The 21,133-nt window shown below is 52.1% G+C and overlaps 1 protein-coding gene across 1 annotated transcript in view; it reads left to right on the top strand.

Annotated features, from left to right (window-relative positions):
- The window catches only part of LOC137306118 (multiple epidermal growth factor-like domains protein 8), a gene marked incomplete at its 3' end in the record, with an annotated part of 176,640 nt that overhangs the window by 65,220 nt on the left and 90,287 nt on the right, over positions 1–21,133 (top strand). Inside the window, exons 8-12 of the mRNA XM_067975179.1 lie at positions 10,234–10,378; positions 16,240–16,480; positions 17,158–17,287; positions 17,722–17,923; positions 19,540–19,754. Of these exons, the coding sequence (XP_067831280.1) occupies positions 10,234–10,378; positions 16,240–16,480; positions 17,158–17,287; positions 17,722–17,923; positions 19,540–19,754 (933 nt within the window). The remainder of the gene's footprint in view (positions 1–10,233; positions 10,379–16,239; positions 16,481–17,157; positions 17,288–17,721; positions 17,924–19,539; positions 19,755–21,133) is intronic.

Below are 21,133 nucleotides of genomic sequence, written 5' to 3'. Positions count from 1 at the left end.
AGAATTGAATTCCATTATTGAGGGACACGTGTGGAGAATTGAATTCCATTACTGAGGGACACGTGTGGAGAATAGAATTCCATTCCTGAGGGACACGTGTGGAGAATTGAATTCCATTATTGAGGGACACGTGTGGAGAATAGAATTCCATTACTGAGGGACACGTGTGGAGAATAGAATTCCATTGCTGAGGGAGATGTGTGGTGAATAGAATTCCATTACTGAGGGGACACGTGTGGAGAATAGAATTCCATGACTGAGGGGACACGTGTGGAGAATAGAATTCCATAACTGAGGGACACGTGTGAAGAATAGAATCCATTACTGAGGGGACACGTGTGGAGAATAGAATTCCATGACTGAGGGGACACGTGTGGAGAATAGAATTCCATTACTGAGGGACACGTGTGAAGAATAGAATTCCATTCCTGAGGGGGATGTGTGGAGAATAGAATTCCATTACTGAGGGACACGTGTGGAGAATAGAATTCCATTACTGAGGGACACGTGTGGAGAATAGAATTCCATTGCTGAGGGGGACGTGTGGAGAATAGAATTCCATTACCGAGGGGACACGTGTGGAGAATAGAATTCCATGACTGAGGGGACACGTGTGGAGAATAGAATTCCATTACTGAGGGACACGTGTGGAGAATAGAATTCCATTACTGAGGGACACGTGTGGAGAATAGAATTCCATGACTGAGGGGACACGTGTGGAGAATAGAATTCCATTACTGAGGGACACGTGTGGAGAATAGAATTCCATTACTGAGGGACACGTGTGGAGAATAGAATTCCATTACTGAGGGACACGTGTGGAGAATAGAATTCCATTACTGAGGGACACGTGTGGAGAATAGAATTCCATTACTGAGGGACACGTGTGGTGAATAGAATTCCATTACTGAGGGACACGTGTGGAGAATAGAATTCCATGACTGAGGGGACACGTGTGGAGAATAGAATTCCATAACTGAGGGACACGTGTGAAGAATAGAATCCATTACTGAGGGGACACGTGTGGAGAATAGAATTCCATGACTGAGGGGACACGTGTGGAGAATAGAATTCCATTACTGAGGGACACGTGTGAAGAATAGAATTCCATTCCTGAGGGGGACGTGTGGAGAATAGAATTCCATTCCTGAGGGGGATGTGTGGAGAATAGAATTCCATTACTGAGGGACACGTGTGGAGAATAGAATTCCATTACTGAGGGACACGTGTGGAGAATAGAATTCCATTGCTGAGGGGGACGTGTGGAGAATAGAATTCCATTACCGAGGGGACACGTGTGGAGAATAGAATTCCATGACTGAGGGGACACGTGTGGAGAATAGAATTCCATTACTGAGGGACACGTGTGGAGAATAGAATTCCATTACTGAGGGACACGTGTGGAGAATAGAATTCCATTCCTGAGGGGGACGTGTGGAGAATAGAATTCCATTCCTGAGGGGGATGTGTGGAGAATAGAATTCCATTACTGAGGGACACGTGTGGAGAATAGAATTCCATTACTGAGGGACACGTGTGGAGAATAGAATTCCATTACTGAGGGACACGTGTGGAGAATAGAATTCCATTACTGAGGGACACGTGTGGAGAATAGAATTCCATTACGGAGAGACACGTGTGGAGAATAGAATTCCATTGCTGAGGGACACGTGTGGAGAATATAATTCCATTACTGAGGGGACGTGTGGAGAATAGAATTCCATTACTGAGGGACACGTGTGGAGAATATAATTCCATTACTGAGGGGACGTGTGGAGAATAGAATTCCATTACTGAGGGACACGTGTGGAGAATAGAATTCCATTACGGAGAGACACGTGTGGAGAATAGAATTCCATTGCTGAGGGACACGTGTGGAGAATAGAATTCCATTGCTGAGGGACACGTGTGGAGAATTGAATTCCATCACTGAGAGACACGTGTGGAGAATAGAATTCCATTACTGAGGGGACACGTGTGGAGAATAGAATTCCATTACTGAGGGGACACGTGTGGAGAATAGAATTCCATTACTGAGGGACACGTGTGGAGAATAGAATTCCATGACTGAGGGGACACGTGTGGAGAATAGAATTCCATGACTGAGGGGACACGTGTGGAGAATAGAATTCCATAACTGAGGGACACGTGTGAAGAATAGAATTCCATTACTGAGGGACACGTGTGGAGAATAGAATTCCATTACTGAGGGACACGTGTGGAGAATAGAATTCCATTGCTGAGGGGACGTGTGGAGAATGGAATTCCATTGCTGAGGGACACGTGCGGAGAATAGAATTCCATTACTGAGGGACACGTGTGGAGAATAGAATTCCATTACTGAGGGACACGTGTGGAGAATAGAATTCCATTACTGAGGGGGACGTGTGGAGAATAGAATTCCATTACTGAGGGACACGTGTGGAGAATAGAATTCCATTACTGAGGGACACGTGTGGAGAATAGAATTCCATCACTGAGGGGACGTGTGGAGAATAGAATTCCATTACTGAGGGACACGTGCGGAGAATAGAATTCCATTACTGAGGGACACGTGTGGAGAATAGAATTCCATTACTGAGGGGACGTGTGGAGAATAGAATTCCATTACTGAGGGACACGTGTGGAGAATAGAATTCCATTACTGAGGGACACGTGTGGAGAATAGAATTCCATTACTGAGGGGGACGTGTGGAGAATAGAATTCCATTACTGAGGGGACGTGTGGAGAATAGAATTCCATTACTGAGGGGACGTGTGGAGAATAGAATTCCATCACTGAGGGACACGTGTGGAGAATAGAATTCCATTACTGAGGGACATGTGTGGAGAATAGAATTCCATTACTGAGGGGGACGTGTGGAGAATAGAATTCCATTACTGAGGGACACGTGTGGAGAATAGAATTCCATTACTGAGGGGGACGTGTGGAGAATAGAATTCCATTACTGAGGGGACGTGTGGAGAATAGAATTCCATTACTGAGGGGACGTGTGGAGAATAGAATTCCATTACTGAGGGACACGTGTGGAGAATAGAATTCCATTACTGAGGGGACGTGTGGAGAATAGAATTCCATTACTGAGGGGACGTGTGGAGAATAGAATTCCATCACTGAGGGACACGTGTGGAGAATAGAATTCCATTACTGAGGGGGACGTGTGGAGAATAGAATTCCATTACTGAGGGGACGTGTGGAGAATAGAATTCCATTACTGAGGGGACGTGTGGAGAATAGAATTCCATTACTGAGGGACACGTGTGGAGAATAGAATTCCATTACTGAGGGACACGTGTGGAGAATAGAATTCCATTCCTGAGTGGGACGTGTGGAGAATAGAATTCCATTACTGAGGGACACGTGTGGAGAATAGAATTCCATTCCTGAGTGGGACGTGTGGAGAATAGAATTCCATGACTGAGGGGACGTGTGGAGAATAGAATTCCATTACTGAGGGGACGTGTGGAGAATAGAATTCCATTACTGAGGGACACGTGTGGAGAATAGAATTCCATTCCTGAGTGGACGTGTGGAGAATAGAATTCCATTACTGAGGGGACGTGTGTAGAATAGAATTCCATTACTGAGGGGGACGTGTGGAGAATAGAATTCCATTACTGAGGGGACGTGTGGAGAATAGAATTCCATTACTGAGGGACACGTGTGGAGAATAGAATTCCATTACTGAGTGGACGTGTGGAGAATAGAATTCCATTACTGAGGGACACGTGTGGAGAATAGAATTCCATTACTGAGGGGACGTGTGGAGAATAGAATTCCATTACTGAGGGACACGTGTGGAGAATAGAATTCCATTACTGAGGGACACGTGTGGAGAATAGAATTCCATTACTGAGGGACACGTGTGGAGAATAGAATTCCATTACTGAGGGGACGTGTGGAGAATAGAATTCCATTACTGAGGGACACGTGTGGAGAATAGAATTCCATTACTGAGGGACACGTGTGGAGAATAGAATTCCATTGCTGAGGGGACGTGTGGAGAATAGAATTCCATTACTGAGGGACACGTGTGGAGAATAGAATTCCATTACAGAGGGACACGTGTGGAGAATAGAATTCCATTACTGAGAGACACGTGTGGAGAATAGAATTCCATTACTGAGGGACACGTGTGGAGAATAGAATTCCATTACTGAGGGGACGTGTGGAGAATAGAATTTCATTACTGAGGGGGACGTGTGGAGAATAGAATTCCATTACTGATGGACACGTGTGGAGAATAGAATTCCATGACTGAGGGGACGTGTGGAGAATAGAATTCCATTACTGATGGACACGTGTGGAGAATAGAATTCCATGACTGAGGGGACGTGTGGAGAATAGAATTCCATTACTGAGGGACACGTGTGGAGAATAGAATTCCATTACTGAGGGACACGTGTGGAGAATAGAATTCCATTACTGATGGACACGTGTGGAGAATAGAATTCCATTACTGAGGGACATGTGTGGAGAATAGAATTCCATTACTGAGGGACACGTGTGGAGAATAGAATTCCATTACTGAGGGACACGTGTGGAGAATAGAATTCCATTACTGAGGGACACGTGTGGAGAATAGAATTCCATTACTGAGGGACACGTGTGGAGAATAGAATTCCATTACTGATGGACACGTGTGGAGAATAGAATTCCATTACTGAGGGACACGTGTGGAGAATAGAATTCCATTACTGAGGGGACACGTGTGGAGAATAGAATTCCATTACTGAGGGACACGTGTGGAGAATAGAATTCCATTACTGAGGGACATGTGTGGAGAATAGAATTCCATGACTGAGGGGACACGTGTGGAGAATAGAATTCCATAACTGAGGGACACGTGTGAAGAATAGAATTCCATTACTGAGGGGACACGTGTGGAGAATAGAATTCCATGACTGAGGGGACACGTGTGGAGAATAGAATTCCATTACTGAGGGACACGTGTGAAGAATAGAATTCCATTCCTGAGGGGGACGTGTGGAGAATAGAATTCCATTGCTGAGGGGACACGTGTGGAGAATAGAATTCCATTACTGAGGGACACGTGTGGAGAATAGAATTCCATTACTGAGGGGACGTGTGGAGAATAGAATTCCATTACTGAGGGACACGTGTGGAGAATAGAATTCCATTGCTGAGGGGGACGTGTGGAGAATAGAATTCCATTACCGAGGGACACGTGTGGAGAATAGAATTCCATTACTGAGAGACACGTGTGGAGAATAGAATTCCATTACTGAGGGACACGTGTGGAGAATATAATTCCATTACTGAGAGACACGTGTGCAGAATAGAATTCCATTATTGAGGGACACGTGTGGAGAATAGAATTCCATTACTGAGAGACACGTGTGCAGAATAGAATTCCATTATTGAGGGGACGTGTGGAGAATAGAATTCCATTACTGAGGGACACGTGTGGAGAATAGAATTCCATGACTGAGGGGACACGTGTGGAGAATAGAATTCCATAACTGAGGGACACGTGTGAAGAATAGAATTCCATTACTGAGGGACACGTGTGGAGAATAGAATTCCATTACTGAGGACACGTGTGGAGAATAGAATTCCATTACTGAGGGGGACGTGTGGAGAATAGAATTCCATTACTGAGGGGGACGTGTGGAGAATAGAATTCCATTTCTGAGGGACACGTGTGGAGAATAGAATTCCATTACTGAGGGACACGTGTGGAGAATAGAATTCCATTACTGAGGGGGACGTGTGGAGAATAGAATTCCATTACTGAGGGACACGTGTGGAGAATAGAATTCCATTACTGAGGGGGACGTGTGGAGAATAGAATTCCATTACTGAGGGGACGTGTGAAGAATAGAATTCCATTACTGAGGGACACGTGTGAAGAATAGAATTCCATCACTGAGGGGACGTGTGGAGAATAGAATTCCATTTCTGAGGGACACGTGTGGAGAATAGAATTCCATTACTGAGGGACACGTGTGGAGAATAGAATTCCATTACTGAGGGACACGTGTGGAGAATAGAATTCCATTCCTGAGGGGGACGTGCGGAGAATAGAATTCCATTACTGAGGGACACGTGTGGAGAATAGAATTCCATTACTGAGGGGACGTGTGGAGAATAGAATTCCATTACTGAGGGACACGTGTGGAGAATAGAATTCCATTGCTGAGGGACACGTGCGGAGAATAGAATTCCATTACTGAGGGACACGTGTGGAGAATGGAATTCCATTACTGAGAGACACGTGTGGAGAATGGAATTCCATTACTGAGGGGGATGTGTGGAGAATAGAATTCCATTACTGAGGGACACGTGTGGAGAATAGAATTCCATTACTGAGGGACACGTGTGGAGAATGGAATTCCATTACTGAGAGACACGTGTGGAGAATGGAATTCCATTACTGAGGGGGACGTGTGGAGAATAGAATTCCATTACTGAGGGACACGTGTGGAGAATAGAATTCCATTACTGAGGGACACGTGTGGAGAATAGAATTCCATTACTGAGGGACACGTGGAGAATAGAATTCCATTACTGAGGGACACGTGTGGAGAATAGAATTCCATTGCTGAGGGACACGTGCGGAGAATAGAATTCCATTACTGAGGGGACACGTGTGGAGAATAGAATTCCATTGCTGAGGGACACGTGTGGAGAATAGAATTCCATTTCTGAGGGACACGTGTGGAGAATAGAATTCCATTACTGAGGGACACGTGTGGAGAATAGAATTCCATTGCTGAGGGACACGTGTGGAGAATAGAATTCCATTTCTGAGGGACACGTGTGGAGAATAGAATTCCATTACTGAGGGACACGTGTGGAGAATAGAATTCCATTACTGAGGGACACGTGTGGAGAATAGAATTCCATTCCTGAGGGACACGTGTGGAGAATAGAATTCCATTACTGAGGGACACGTGTGGAGAATAGAATTCCATTCCTGAGGGACACGTGTGGGGAATAGAATTCCATGACTGAGGGACACGTGTGGAGAATAGAATTCCATTACTGAGGGACACGTGTGGAGAATAGAATTCCATTACTGAGGGACACGTGTGGAGAATAGAATTCCATTACTGAGGGACACGTGTGGGGAATAGAATTCCATGACTGAGGGACACGTGTGGGGAATAGAATTCCATTACTGAGGGACACGTGTGGAGAATAGAATTCCATTACTGAGGGACACGTGTGGAGAATAGAATTCCATTACTGAGGGACACGTGTGGAGAATAGAATTCCATTACTGAGGGACACGTGTGGGGAATAGAATTCCATGACTGAGGGACACGTGTGGGGAATAGAATTCCATGACTGAGGGACACGTGTGGGGAATAGAATTCCATTACTGAGGGACACGTGTGGAGAATAGAATTCCATTACTGAGGGACACGTGTGGAGAATAGAATTCCATTACTGAGGGACACGTGTGGAGAATAGAATTCCATTACTGAGGGACACGTGTGGGGAATAGAATTCCATTACTGAGGGGACACGTGTGGGGAATAGAATTCCATTACTGAGGGACACGTGTGGGGAATAGAATTCCATTACAGAGGGGGACGTGTGGAGAATAGAATTCCATGACTGAGGGACACGTGTGGGGAATAGAATTCCATTACTGAGGGGACACGTGTGGGGAATAGAATTCCATTACTGAGGGACACGTGTGGAGAATAGAATTCCATTGCTGAGGGACACGTGTGGAGAATAGAATTCCATTTCTGAGGGACACGTGTGGAGAATAGAATTCCATTACTGAGGGACACGTGTGGAGAATAGAATTCCATTACTGAGGGACACGTGTGGAGAATAGAATTCCATTCCTGAGGGACACGTGTGGAGAATAGAATTCCATTACTGAGGGACACGTGTGGAGAATAGAATTCCATTCCTGAGGGACACGTGTGGGGAATAGAATTCCATGACTGAGGGACACGTGTGGAGAATAGAATTCCATTACTGAGGGACACGTGTGGGGAATAGAATTCCATGACTGAGGGACACGTGTGGAGAATAGAATTCCATTACTGAGGGACACGTGTGGAGAATAGAATTCCATTACTGAGGGACACGTGTGGGGAATAGAATTCCATGACTGAGGGACACGTGTGGGGAATAGAATTCCATTACTGAGGGACACGTGTGGAGAATAGAATTCCATTACTGAGGGACACGTGTGGAGAATAGAATTCCATTACTGAGGGACACGTGTGGAGAATAGAATTCCATTACTGAGGGACACGTGTGGGGAATAGAATTCCATGACTGAGGGACACGTGTGGGGAATAGAATTCCATGACTGAGGGACACGTGTGGGGAATAGAATTCCATTACTGAGGGACACGTGTGGAGAATAGAATTCCATTACTGAGGGACACGTGTGGAGAATAGAATTCCATTACTGAGGGACACGTGTGGAGAATAGAATTCCATTACTGAGGGACACGTGTGGAGAATGGAATTCCATTACTGAGGGACACGTGTGGGGAATAGAATTCCATTACTGAGGGGACACGTGTGGGGAATAGAATTCCATTCCTGAGGGACACGTGTGGAGAATAGAATTCCATTACTGAGGGGACGTGTGGAGAATAGAATTCCATTACTGAGGGACACGTGTGGAGAATAGAATTCCATTCCTGAGGGACACGTGTGGAGAATAGAATTCCATTACTGAGGGACACGTGTGGGGAATAGAATTCCATTACTGAGGGGACGTGTGGAGAATAGAATTCCATTACTGAGGGACACGTGTGGGGAATAGAATTCCATTACTGATGGGACGTGTGGAGAATAGAATTCCATTACTGAGGGACACGTGTGGGGAATAGAATTCCATTACTGAGGGACACGTGTGGAGAATAGAATTCCATTACTGAGAGACACGTGTGGAGAACAGAATTCCATTACTGAGGGGACACGTGTGGAGAATAGAATTCCATTACTGATGGGACGTGTGGAGAATAGAATTCCATTACTGAGGGACACGTGTGGAGAATAGAATTCCATTACTGAGGGACACGTGTGGAGAATAGAATTCCATTACTGAGGGGACGTGTGGAGAATAGAATTCCATTCCTGAGGGACACGTGTGGAGAATAGAATTCCATTACTGAGGGACACGTGTGGGGAATAGAATTCCATTACTGAGGGACACGTGTGGAGAATAGAATTCCATTACTGAGGGACACGTGTGGAGAATAGAATTCCATTACTGAGGGACACGTGTGGGGAATAGAATTCCATGACTGAGGGACACGTGTGGGGAATAGAATTCCATTACTGAGGGACACGTGTGGAGAATAGAATTCCATTACTGAGGGACACGTGTGGAGAATAGAATTCCATTACTGAGGGACACGTGTGGAGAATAGAATTCCATTACTGAGGGACACGTGTGGGGAATAGAATTCCATGACTGAGGGACACGTGTGGGGAATAGAATTCCATGACTGAGGGACACGTGTGGGGAATAGAATTCCATTACTGAGGGACACGTGTGGAGAATAGAATTCCATTACTGAGGGACACGTGTGGAGAATAGAATTCCATTACTGAGGGACACGTGTGGAGAATAGAATTCCATTACTGAGGGACACGTGTGGAGAATGGAATTCCATTACTGAGGGACACGTGTGGAGAATAGAATTCCATTACTGAGGGACACGTGTGGAGAATAGAATTCCATTACTGAGGGACACGTGTGGAGAATGGAATTCCATTACTGAGGGACACGTGTGGAGAATAGAATTCCATTACTGAGGGACACGTGTGGAGAATAGAATTCCATTACTGAGGGACACGTGTGGAGAATGGAATTCCATTACTGAGGGACACGTGTGGGGAATAGAATTCCATTACTGAGGGACACGTGTGGAGAATAGAATTCCATTACTGAGGGGGACGTGTGGAGAATAGAATTCCATTACTGAGGGACACGTGTGGAGAATAGAATTCCATTACTGAGGGGGACGTGTGGAGAATAGAATTCCATTACTGAGGGGACGTGTGGAGAATAGAATTCCATTACTGAGGGGACGTGTGGAGAATAGAATTCCATTACTGAGGGACACGTGTGGGGAATAGAATTCCATTACTGAGGGGACGTGTGGAGAATAGAATTCCATTACTGAGGGACACGTGTGGAGAATAGAATTCGCAACTTTCGCGGCAAATCGTTAAAAGGTTCAATCCGTCTTTAATCGTTCCTGGTTTTCCTTTGTTTGTAGCCCCTGCCCCGGTTTTTCCATGTTGCCGCGCTGTTCCGCGATACGATGGTGGTGGCGGGCGGTCGCACTGAGCAGGATGACTTCAGTGCGGACATCTTATTTTATCAGGTCAACTGCAACACCTGGATTACACCAAATAACACAGGTATGGGGGCACCTGGATCATACCAAATAACAGGTGTGGGGGCACCTGGATCATACCAAATAACAGGTGTGGGGGTACCTGGATCATACCAAATAACACAGGTATGGGGGCACCTGGATCATACCAAATAACAGGTGTGGGGGCACCTGGATCATACCAAATAACAGGTGTGGGGGCACCTGGATCATACCAAATAACAGGTGTGGGGGCACCTGGATCATACCAAATAACACAGGTATGGGGGCACCTGGATCATACCAAATAACAGGTGTGGGGGCACCTGGATCATACCAAATAACACAGGTATGGGGGCACCTGGATCATACCAAATAACACAGGTCTGGGGGCACCTGGATCATACCAAATAACAGGTGTGGGGGCACCTGGATCATACCAAATAACAGGTGTGGGGGCACCTGGATCATACCAAATAACAGGTGTGGGGGCACCTGGATCATACCAAATAACACAGGTATGGGGGCACCTGGATCATACCAAATAACAGGTGTGGGGGCACCTGGATCATACCAAATAACACAGGTATGGGGGCACCTGGATCATACCAAATAACACAGGTATGGGGGCACCTGGATCATACCAAATAACACAGGTCTGGGGGCACCTGGATCATACCAAATAACACAGGTGTGGGGGCACCTGGATCATACCAAATAACACAGGTCTGGGGGCACCTGGATCATACCAAATAACACAGGTGTGGGCGCACCTGGATCATACCAAATAACAGGTGTGGGGGCACCTGGATCATACCAAATAACAGGTGTGGGGGCACCTGGATCATACCAAATAACACGGGTATGGGGGCACCTGGATCATACCAAATAACACAGGTGTGGGGGCACCTGGATCATACCAAATAACAGGTGTGGGGGCACCTGGATCATACCAAATAACACGGGTATGGGGGCACCTGGATCATACCAAATAACAGGTGTGGGGGCACCTGGATCATACCAAATAACAGGTGTGGGGGCACCTGGATCATACCAAATAACACGGGTATGGGGGCACCTGGATCATACCAAATGACACAGGTCTGGGGGCACCTCGATCATACCAAATAACACGGGTATGGGGGCACCTGGATCATACCAAATAACACAGGTCTGGGGGCACCTGGATCATACCAAATAACACCGGTCTGGGGGCACCTGGATCATACCAAATAACACAGGTGTGGGGGCACCTGGATCATACCAAATAACACAGGTCTGGGGGCACCTGGATCATACCAAATAACACAGGTGTGGGCGCACCTGGATCATACCAAATAACACAGGTGTGGGCGCACCTGGATCATACCAAATAACACAGGTGTGGGCGCACCTGGATCATACCAAATAACACAGGTGTGGGCGCACCTGGATCATACCAAATAACACAGGTGTGGGCGCACCTGGATCATACCAAATAACACAGGTGTGGGCGCACCTGGATCATACCAAATAACACAGGTGTGGGCGCACCTGGATCATACCAAATAACACAGGTCTGGGGGCACCTGGATCATACCAAATAACACAGGTGTGGGCGCACCTGGATCATACCAAATAACACAGGTGTGGGCGCACCTGGATCATACCAAATAACACAGGTGTGGGCGCACCTGGATCATACCAAATAACACAGGTCTGGGGGCACCTGGAGCATACCAAATAACACGGGTATGGGGGCACCTGGATCATACCAAATAACACAGGTCTGGGGGCACCTGGATCATACCAAATAACACGGGTATGGGGGCACCTGGATCATACCAAATAACACAGGTCTGGGGGCACCTGGATCATACCAAATAACACCGGTCTGGGGGCACCTGGATCATACCAAATAACACAGGTGTGGGGGCACCTGGATCATACCAAATAACACAGGTCTGGGGGCACCTGGATCATACCAAATAACACAGGTGTGGGGGCACCTGGATCATACCAAATAACACAGGTCTGGGGGCACCTGGAGCATACCAAATAACACAGGTGTGGGCGCACCTGGATCATACCAAATAACACAGGTGTGGGCGCACCTGGATCATACCAAATAACACAGGTGTGGGCGCACCTGGATCATACCAAATAACACAGGTCTGGGGGCACCTGGAGCATACCAAATAACACAGGTATGTTTCATAATAACTGACTCAGTCCATCTCCCAGCACTGATCCCTGGGATTTGTGCCTGAAAGGGCGGTGGAAGCAGATTCAATCGTAACTTTCAAAAGGGAATTGGATAAATAGTTGAAAGGAAAAAAATTGCAGGGCAATGGGGCAAGAGCGGGGGAGTGGGACTAATTGGATAGTATCTTCAAAGAGCCGGCAGGCATGATGGGCGAATGGCCTCTTCCTGTACTGTACCTACTATAATACTATAAGGAGGGGGCCATTTTGGCCCATCATGACTCTCTGAAGGTGCTGTCCAATTTGTCTCTTTCCCATTGCCCTGCAATTTTTATCCCTTCATGTATTTTCCAATTCCCTTTTGAGAGTTATTATTGAATCTGCTTCCACCGCCCTTTCAGGCAGCGCATTCCAGATCTTCACAACTCGATGCAAAATAATTTTCCTCCTCTCCCCTCTGGCTCGTTTGCCAATTGGCTTAAATCTGTGTCCTCTGGTTACCGACCCTTCTACCAGTGGGAACATCTGCTCTATCAAATCCCTTTTTGTTTTCACTGGTTGCCTTGGGTTATTCCACCACAGACCTCAGAGTGGCGATCCCACTGAACTTTGGTTCACCGATGGCAAAACCTTTCCCCTTACTGAAGGCTGCCCGTCCGGCTGTAGCTTCCACCATCTTCCCCACCCACACCGCCACGATGGCCGTGTGGTCCTTCCCACCAAATGGTTCCTCCCCCCGACTCTTCTCTGACCCTTTGAGCATCTCGCCCCGTTCCACCCTTCTCGCCTCTGCTTCGAAATCCTGCCCCGACTTCCTCACCGTGGCATCCTCCTTTCCTCCCCCAGCCTCCGCACTGAGTCATCCCTCGTCCTCCGTGATTTCAGTCCGCATCTCAACTTCCCTTGGCGGCTCTTGTCTGAGGTCACTGCCCTCCCTTAATCGCTCCCTCCGTACACACTCATCACCCCTCCTTCCCATGGCCTCGATCGCAGACAAGGCCCCGCCTCCAACCCTAACATCTCCTTCGGTGGCTTGATCTTAAATTTTGTCTGATTTACGCTCCTCTGAAGCGCCTTGGGACGTTTCACTGCGATAGAGGCGCTGTGTAAATGTTGTTTTGGTTTCTCCAGCTCGAGCTGCCCTTGTTCCCTCTTTACCCCTCTGACCGTGTTTTCAATTGTTTGGAGATTCCTCTGTTCCCAGTAGTTCCCCTCACCTGCCTCCCTGCGGCTTTGCTCACAATTCCCATCAGAAGGAAGTTTTGCCCTGTGTTGGAGAACGTGTCGATCCGCGTTCCTCGACCTGCCCCCCTACTCTTCACTTGTCCCGATTGCTCTGTTTGTCCTTAAAGCTGTTTCACTCTTCACCGTTCCTGCACTCAGTTCCTGCACTCAGTACTTGATGAGATTGGTAATGGGGCCCTTAGCTCTGGCACTGGTCCTCTCCTCCCTGAACTGTCCCTGAGAGGCCCTTCTACCCACCCCCCCAAAACTGTCCCTGAGAGGCCCTTCTATCGGTCTATGCATCTCGGACGGTCTCTCCCTCTCTGTCTCTCTCCCTCTCTGTCTGTCTCCCTCTCTGTCTGCCTCCCTCTCTGTCTGTCTCCCTCTCTCTCTCTCTGTCTGTCTCCCTCTCTCTCTCTCTGTCTGTCTCCCTCTCTCTCTCTCTGTCTCCCTCTCTCTCTCTCTCTCTCTGTCTCCCTCTCTCCCTCTCTGTCTCCCTCTCTCCCCCCTTCTGTCTCCCTCCCCTCCCTCTTCCTTTCCCTCTCTTCCCTCTTCCTTTTCCTCTCTTCCCTCTTCCTTTTCCTCTCTCCCCCTCCCCTCTCTCTCCCCCTCCCCTCTCTCTCCCCCTCCCCTCTCTCTCCCCCTCCCCTCTCTCTCCCCCTCCCCTCTCTCTCCCCCTCCCCTCTCTCTCCCCCTCCCCTCTCTCTCCCCCTCCCCTCTCTCTCCCCCTCCCTGTCTGTCTCCCTCTCTGTCTGTCTCCCTCTCTGTCTGTCTCCCTCTCTGTCTGTCTCCCTCTCTGTCTGTCTCCCTCTCTGTCTGTCTCCCTCTCTGTCTGTCTCCCTCTCTGTCTGTCTCCCTCTCTGTCTGTCTCCCTCTCTGTCTGTCTCCCTCTCTGTCTGTCTCCCTCTCTGTCTGTCTCCCTCTCTGTCTGTCTCCCTCTCTGTCTGTCTCCCTCTCTGTCTGTCTCCCTCTCTGTCTGTCTCCCTCTCTGTCTGTCTCCCTCTCTGTCTGTCTCCCTCTCTGTCTGTCTCCCTCTCTGTCTGCCTCCCTCTCTGTCTGCCTCCCTCTCCCTCTCTGTCTGCCTCCCTCTCCCTCTCTGTCTGCCTCCCTCTCCCTCTCTGTCTGTCTCCCTCTCTCTCTCTGTGTCTGTCTCCCTCTCTCTCTCTCTGTCTGTCTCCCTCCCTCTCTCTCTCTCTGTCTGTCTCCCTCCCTCTCTCTCTGTCTGTCTCCCTCCCTCTCTCTCTCTCTGTCTGTCTCCCTCCCTCTCTCTCTGTCTGTCTCCCTCCCTCTCTCTCTGTCTGTCTCCCTCTCTCTCTCTCTGTCTGTCTCCCTCTCTCTCTCTCTGTCTGTCTCCCTCTCTCTCTCTCTGTCTGTCTCCCTCTCTCTCTCTGTCTGTCTCCCTCTCTCTCTCTGTCTCTGTCTCCCTCTCTCCCCCCTTCTGTCTCCCTCCCCTCCCTCTTCCTTTCCCTCTCTTCCCTCTTCCTTTTCCTTTCTCCCCCTCCCCTCTCTCTCCCCCTCCCCATCTCCCTCCCTCCCCCCTCCGTCTTCTTCTTCTTCTTCTCTCTCTCTCTCTGTCCCTCTCCCTCCCTCCCCTCCTCCCCCTCCCTCTGTCCCTCCCCTCCCCCTCCCTCTGTCCCTCCCCTCCCCCTCCCTCTGTCCCTCCCCTCCCCCTCCCTCCCCTCCCCCTCCCTCCCCTCCCCCCGTCCCTCCCCCCTCGTCCCTCTCCCCCTCCCGTCCCTCTCCCCCTCCCTCTGTCCCTCTCCCCCTCCCTCTGCCCCTCACCCCTCCCTCTGCCCCTCACCCCTCACCTCTCCCTCTCCCCCTCCCCCTCCCCCTGCCCCTCACCCCTCACCTCTCCCTCTCCCCCTCCCCCTCCCCCTCCCCCCTCCCTCTCCCTCTCCCCCCTCCCTCCCTGTCCCTCTCCCCCTGTCCCTCTCCCCCTGTCCCTCTCCCCCTGTCCCTCTCCCCCTGTCCCTCTCCCCCTGTCCCTCTCCCCCTGTCCCTCTCCCCCTGTCCCTCTCCCTCTGTCCCTCTCCCCCTCCCTCTGTCCCTCTCCCCCTCCCTCTGTCCCTCTCCCCTGTCCCTCTGTCCCCCTCCCTCTGTCCCTCTCCCCCTCCCTCTGTCCCTCTCCCCCTCCCTCTGTCCCTCCCCTCCCCCTCCCTCTCCCCTCCCCCCTCCCTCTGTCCCTCTCCCCCTCCCTCTGTCCCTCTCCCCCTCCCTCTGTCCCTCTCCCCCTCCCTCTGTCCCTCTCCCCCTCCCTCTGTCCCTCTCCCCCTCCCTCTGTCCCTCTCCCCCTCCCTCTGTCCCTCTCCCCCTCCCTCTGTCCCTCTCCCCCTCCCTCTGTCCCTCTCCCCCTCCCTCTGTCCCTCTCCCCCTCTCTCTGTCCCTCTCCCCCTCCCTCTGTCCCTCTATCCCTCTCCCCCTCTCTCTCTTTACAGTACCTCATTAACCCACCAATAGTGGGTGGGTCGTCTAACTGTGTTTCCCACCTCTCTGCAGGGAGCTCGATTCTCGGTGAGCCAATGAACGGATCCATCGCTCACGCAGCCGTGACACTGAGGAATAAGCTGTACATCTCCGCAGGATATGGAGGAGTCTCACTGGGTACCTTGGTGACTCTCTCCATCCCAGTCGACCCGTGTCTCATATTTACCAACCCAGGAGCCTGCAACAACAGTAGCTGCGTCTGGTGTCGTTCAGTCCGTAATGGAAGCTGCCTGTCTGCGGACGAGGCGGAGAGGTAGGAGCAGACAATCCTCCCTTCACCGACAGGCTGCCCACCTGCTTCACATTTATTCTGTTTAGGACGTTTTCCAGGCCTGCAGTCTCATTCCTCACCAGTACCAGTTACTGACCCCGGCCCGTCTGGCCCTGGCCAGAGCCCCTGACCCTGGCCCGTCTGGCCCTGGCCCGGCCGGAGCCTCTGACCCCGGCCCGTCTGGCCCTGGCCCGGCCGGAGCCTCTGACCCCGGCCTGTCTGGCCCCGCCAGAGCCCCTGACCCTGGCCCTGGCCCGGCCGGAGCCTCTGACCCCGGTCCGTCTGGCCCTGGCCCGGCCAGAGCCTCTGACCCTGGCAAGTCTGGCCCCGCCAGGTTCTACTATCTACATTGACCTGCTGGAAACTGCTCCCCCCGCCCCGCCCTGGTTTGTTATAATTGGTGCTGAGCTCGTTTTGATGATGTTGATAATTCCTAGATTTCTGGGCTCTTGGTGAATCAAGGGATATGGGGATCGGGCAGGAAAGTGGAGTTGAGGTCGATGATCAGCCATGATCTTATTGAATGGCGGAGCAGGCTCGAGGGGCCGAATGGCCGACTCCTGCTCCTATTTCTCTCGTCGTTTCTGTCAAATTGTCCAGATGCTGTTGAGAGCTTTATCCTGCTGCATTTTATGGGTTGTTAACCCTTTCTTTGACAGGTACGGGTTTGAGTCTGGAAGCTCCCTCTGTGACCCGATGCCCAAGTTCTCTGAAGACTGTCGCCGTTTGAAAACGTGCAGTGAGTGTTTGGCTCGACACCCAAAGGTCATGGGGCAAATGCAGCGACTGGTGAGTGTCCAGGTACCAACCTCCTGTTGGTGTTTGATCTTAAACCATTTCTCACCACAACCATTTCTCACCACTCTGTCCTGCGTTCATGTCAAACCTGGTATTTAGACGGCACGGGACAGGATTCAATGGCATGGGGCACGATTAAATGGTGCTTACACACGTACTCACGCATGCACTCGCACACGTGCTCCTCTGCTCTCACGCACTCACACAAGCGCACTCCCATGTACACGCACACACACAGACACGCGCTCACCCTCTCTCACACTCGCACTCACCCTCTCTCACACTCGCACTCACCCTCTCTCACACTCGCACTCTCACGCACACACGGGCCTCACACGCAGTGCATCTCTCGGGAGGTTGAAGGGTGAATGTCAATAACTGATGTTATGCCTGTGAATCAGCCAGGGTCTGTCTTTGCCTTCCAGAGGTGTAAATGGTGCACGAACTGCCCAGAGGGTGCCTGCATCAGCACAAACGCAAGCTGTACCAAGGAGAACGACTGTCGCATCAACCAGCGAGAGATCTTCATGGCGAGTAACTGCTCCGAAATATCGTGTGAAGCCTCCGACTGCAGCAAGTGCACCGCTTCTGGGAAGTGCATGTGGACACGGCAATTCAAACGCACTGGTGAGTGTCAACAATCAACGGGCTTTGGGTCTGGGTAAAACCTGGCACCGGATCCACACAGGCCCAGCCTTTTCCTGGTGCTAAAATTCTTATTCTTAGTACCTTGGAGGAAAAAAGGTTGGTGGGGTGAGGGGGCAAGGGTCAAGGGGGGGAAGAGGAGAAGGTCGTGGGGTGAAGTGGTGAAGGGTCGACCCTTCCTCCCGACGCCCGACCCCCTCGTCCCGACCCACGACCCCCGACCCCCTCGTCCCGACCCACGACCCCCGGCCCCCTCCTCCCGACCTTTGCCTCAGTGACCGACCCTCCGCTCTCACTGACCATCCCCAGTGTCTGACCCTCCGCTCTCACTGACCGTCCCCAGTGTCTGACCCTCCGCTCTCACTGACCATCCCCAGTGTCTGACCCTCCGCTCTCACTGACCATCCCCAGTGTCTGACCCTCCGCTCTCACTGACCATCCCCAGTGTCTGACCCTCCGCTCTCACTGACCATCCCCAGTGTCTGACCCTCCGCTCTCACTGACCATCCCCAGTGTCTGACCCTCCGCTCTCACTGACCATCCCCAGTGTCTGACCCTCCGCTCTCACTGACCATCCCCAGTGTCTGACCCTCCGCTCTCACTGACCATCCCCAGTGTCTGACCCTCCGCTCTCACTGACCATCCCCAGTGTCTGACCCTCCGCTCTCACTGACCGTCCCCAGTGCCCGACCCCCCGCTCTCACTGACCGTCCCCAGTGTCCGACCCCCCGCTCTCACTGACCGTCCCCAGTGTCCGACCCCCCGCTCTCACTGACCGTCCCCAGTGTCCGACCCCCCGCTCTCACTGACCGTCCCCAGTGTCCGATCCCCCGCTCTCACTGACCCTCCGCTCTCACTGACCGTCCCCAGTGTCCGACCCCCCGCTCTCACTGACCGTCCCCAGTGTCCGACCCCCCGCTCTCACTGACCCCCCGCTCTCACTGACCCCCCGCTCTCACTGACCCCCCGCTCTCACTGACCCCCCGCTCTCACTGACCCCCCGCTCTCACTGACCCCCCGCTCTCACTGACCCCCCGCTCTCACTGACCCCCCCGCTCTCACTGACCCCCCCGCTCTCACTGACCCCCCCGCTCTCACTGACCCCCCGCTCTCACTGACCCCCCGCTCTCACTGACCCCCCGCTCTCACTGACCCTCCGCTCTCACTGACCCCCCGCTCTCACTGACCCCCCGCTCTCACTGACCCCCCGCTCTCACTGACCCCCCGCTCTCACTGACCCCCCGCTCTCGCTGACCCCCCGCTCTCGCTGACCCTCCGCTCTCACTGACCCTCCGCTCTCACTGACCCCCCGCTCTCACTGACCCCCCCCGCTCTCACTGACCGTCCCCAGTGTCCGACCCCCCGCTCTCACTGACCCCCCGCTCTCACTGACCCCCCGCTCTCACTGACCCCCCGCTCTCACTGACCCCCCGCTCTCACTGACCCCCCCGCTCTCACTGACCGTCCCCAGTGTCCGACCCCCCGCTCTCACCGACCCCCCGCTCTCACCGACCCCCCGCTCTCACCGACCCCCCGCTCTCACTGACCCCCCGCTCTCACTGACCCTCCGCTCTCACTGTTACCTCCTTGTGTTGTAGGTGAGACCCGTCGGATCCTCAGTGTCAGTCCAGCCTATGATTGGACCTGCTTCAGCCACTCTTTGCGCAACGTCTCACCGATGCCTGTGGAATCCTGCCCACCTGAACCGTGCCCGACCCCGTGCCACAATCTGACCACCTGCGGCGAGTGTCTGAGTTCCAACGGCTCAGACGGAGGATGGCAGCAATGCGTCTGGAGTCTGTCTCTGCAGCAGGTAAGACCCTGGCTCAGAATCGGCGAGGAATGGGGAATGAACCACAGCGGATAAGAGATGGAAGAGTTTTCAATTACTGCAGAGCCCTGGACGGGTCTGTAGACAGGGTCTCCCTGAAACTCTGATTCCCTCTCCCTCTCTCACTGATTCTCTCCCCCTGGCCCTCCCCCTCTCACTGATTCTCTCTCCCTGGCCCTCCCCCTCTCACTGATTCTCCCCCTGGCCCTCCCTCTCACACTGATTCTCCCCCTGGCCCTCCCCCTCTCACTGATTCTCTCCCCCTGGCCCTCCCCCTCTCACTGATTCTCCCCCTGGCCCTCCCCCTCTCACTGATTCTCTCTCTCCCTGGCCCTCCCTCTAACACTGATTCTCTCTCCCTGGCCCTCCCTCCCTCACTGATTCTCTCTCCCTGGCCCTCCCTCCCTCACTGATTCTCTCTCCCTGGCCCTCCCCCTCTCACTGATTCTCTCTCCCTGGCCCTCCCCCTCTCACTGATTCTCTCTCCCTGGCCCTCCCCCTCTCACTGATTCTCTCTCCCTGGCCCTCCCCCTCTCACTGATTCTCTCTCCCTGGCCCTCCCCCTCGCACTGATTCTCTCTCCCTGGCCCTCCCTCACTGATTCTCTCTCCCTGGCCCACCCTCTCTCACTGATTCTCTCTCCCTGGCCCTCCCCCTCTCACTGATTCTCTCTCCCTGGCCCTCCCCCTCTCACTGATTCTCTCTCCCTGGCCCTCCCCCTCTCACTGATTCTCTCTCCCTGGCCCTCCCCCTCTCACTGATTCTCTCTCCCTGGCCCTCCCCCTCTCACTGATTCTCTCTCCCTGGCCCTCCCCCTCTCACTGATTCTCTCTCCCTGGCCCTCCCTCACTGATTCTCTCTCCCTGGCCCACCCTCTCTCACTGATTCTCTCTCCCTGGCCCACCCTCTCTCACTGATTCTCTCTCCCTGGCCCTCCCCCTCTCACTGATTCTCTCTCCCTGGCCCTCCCTCCCTCACTGATTCTCTCTCCCTGGCCCTCCCTCTAACACTGATTTTCTCTCCCTGGCCCACCCTCTCTCACTGATTCTCTCTCCCTGGCCCTCCCTCCCTCACTGATTCTCTCTCCCTGGCCCTCCCTCTAACACTGATTCTCTCTCCCTGGCCCACCCTCTCTCACTGATTCTCTCTCCCTGGCCCACCCTCTCTCACTGATTCTCTCTCCCTGGCCCACCCTCTCTCACTGATTCTCTCTCCCTGGCCCTCCCCCTCTCACTGATTCTCTCTCCCTGGCCCTCCCTCCCTCACTGATTCTCTCTCCCTGGCCCTCCCCCTCTCACTGATTCTCTCTCCCTGGCCCTCCCTCCCTCACTGATTCTCTCTCCCTGGCCCTCCCCCTCTCA

The sequence above is a fragment of the Heptranchias perlo genome, chromosome 42 (assembly GCF_035084215.1).
Source record: "Heptranchias perlo isolate sHepPer1 chromosome 42, sHepPer1.hap1, whole genome shotgun sequence".
NCBI classification, from domain to species: Eukaryota; Metazoa; Chordata; class Chondrichthyes; order Hexanchiformes; family Hexanchidae; genus Heptranchias; species Heptranchias perlo.
Note: the sequence above shows the minus strand (reverse complement) of the source record. Positions and strands in the feature narration are given on the sequence as shown.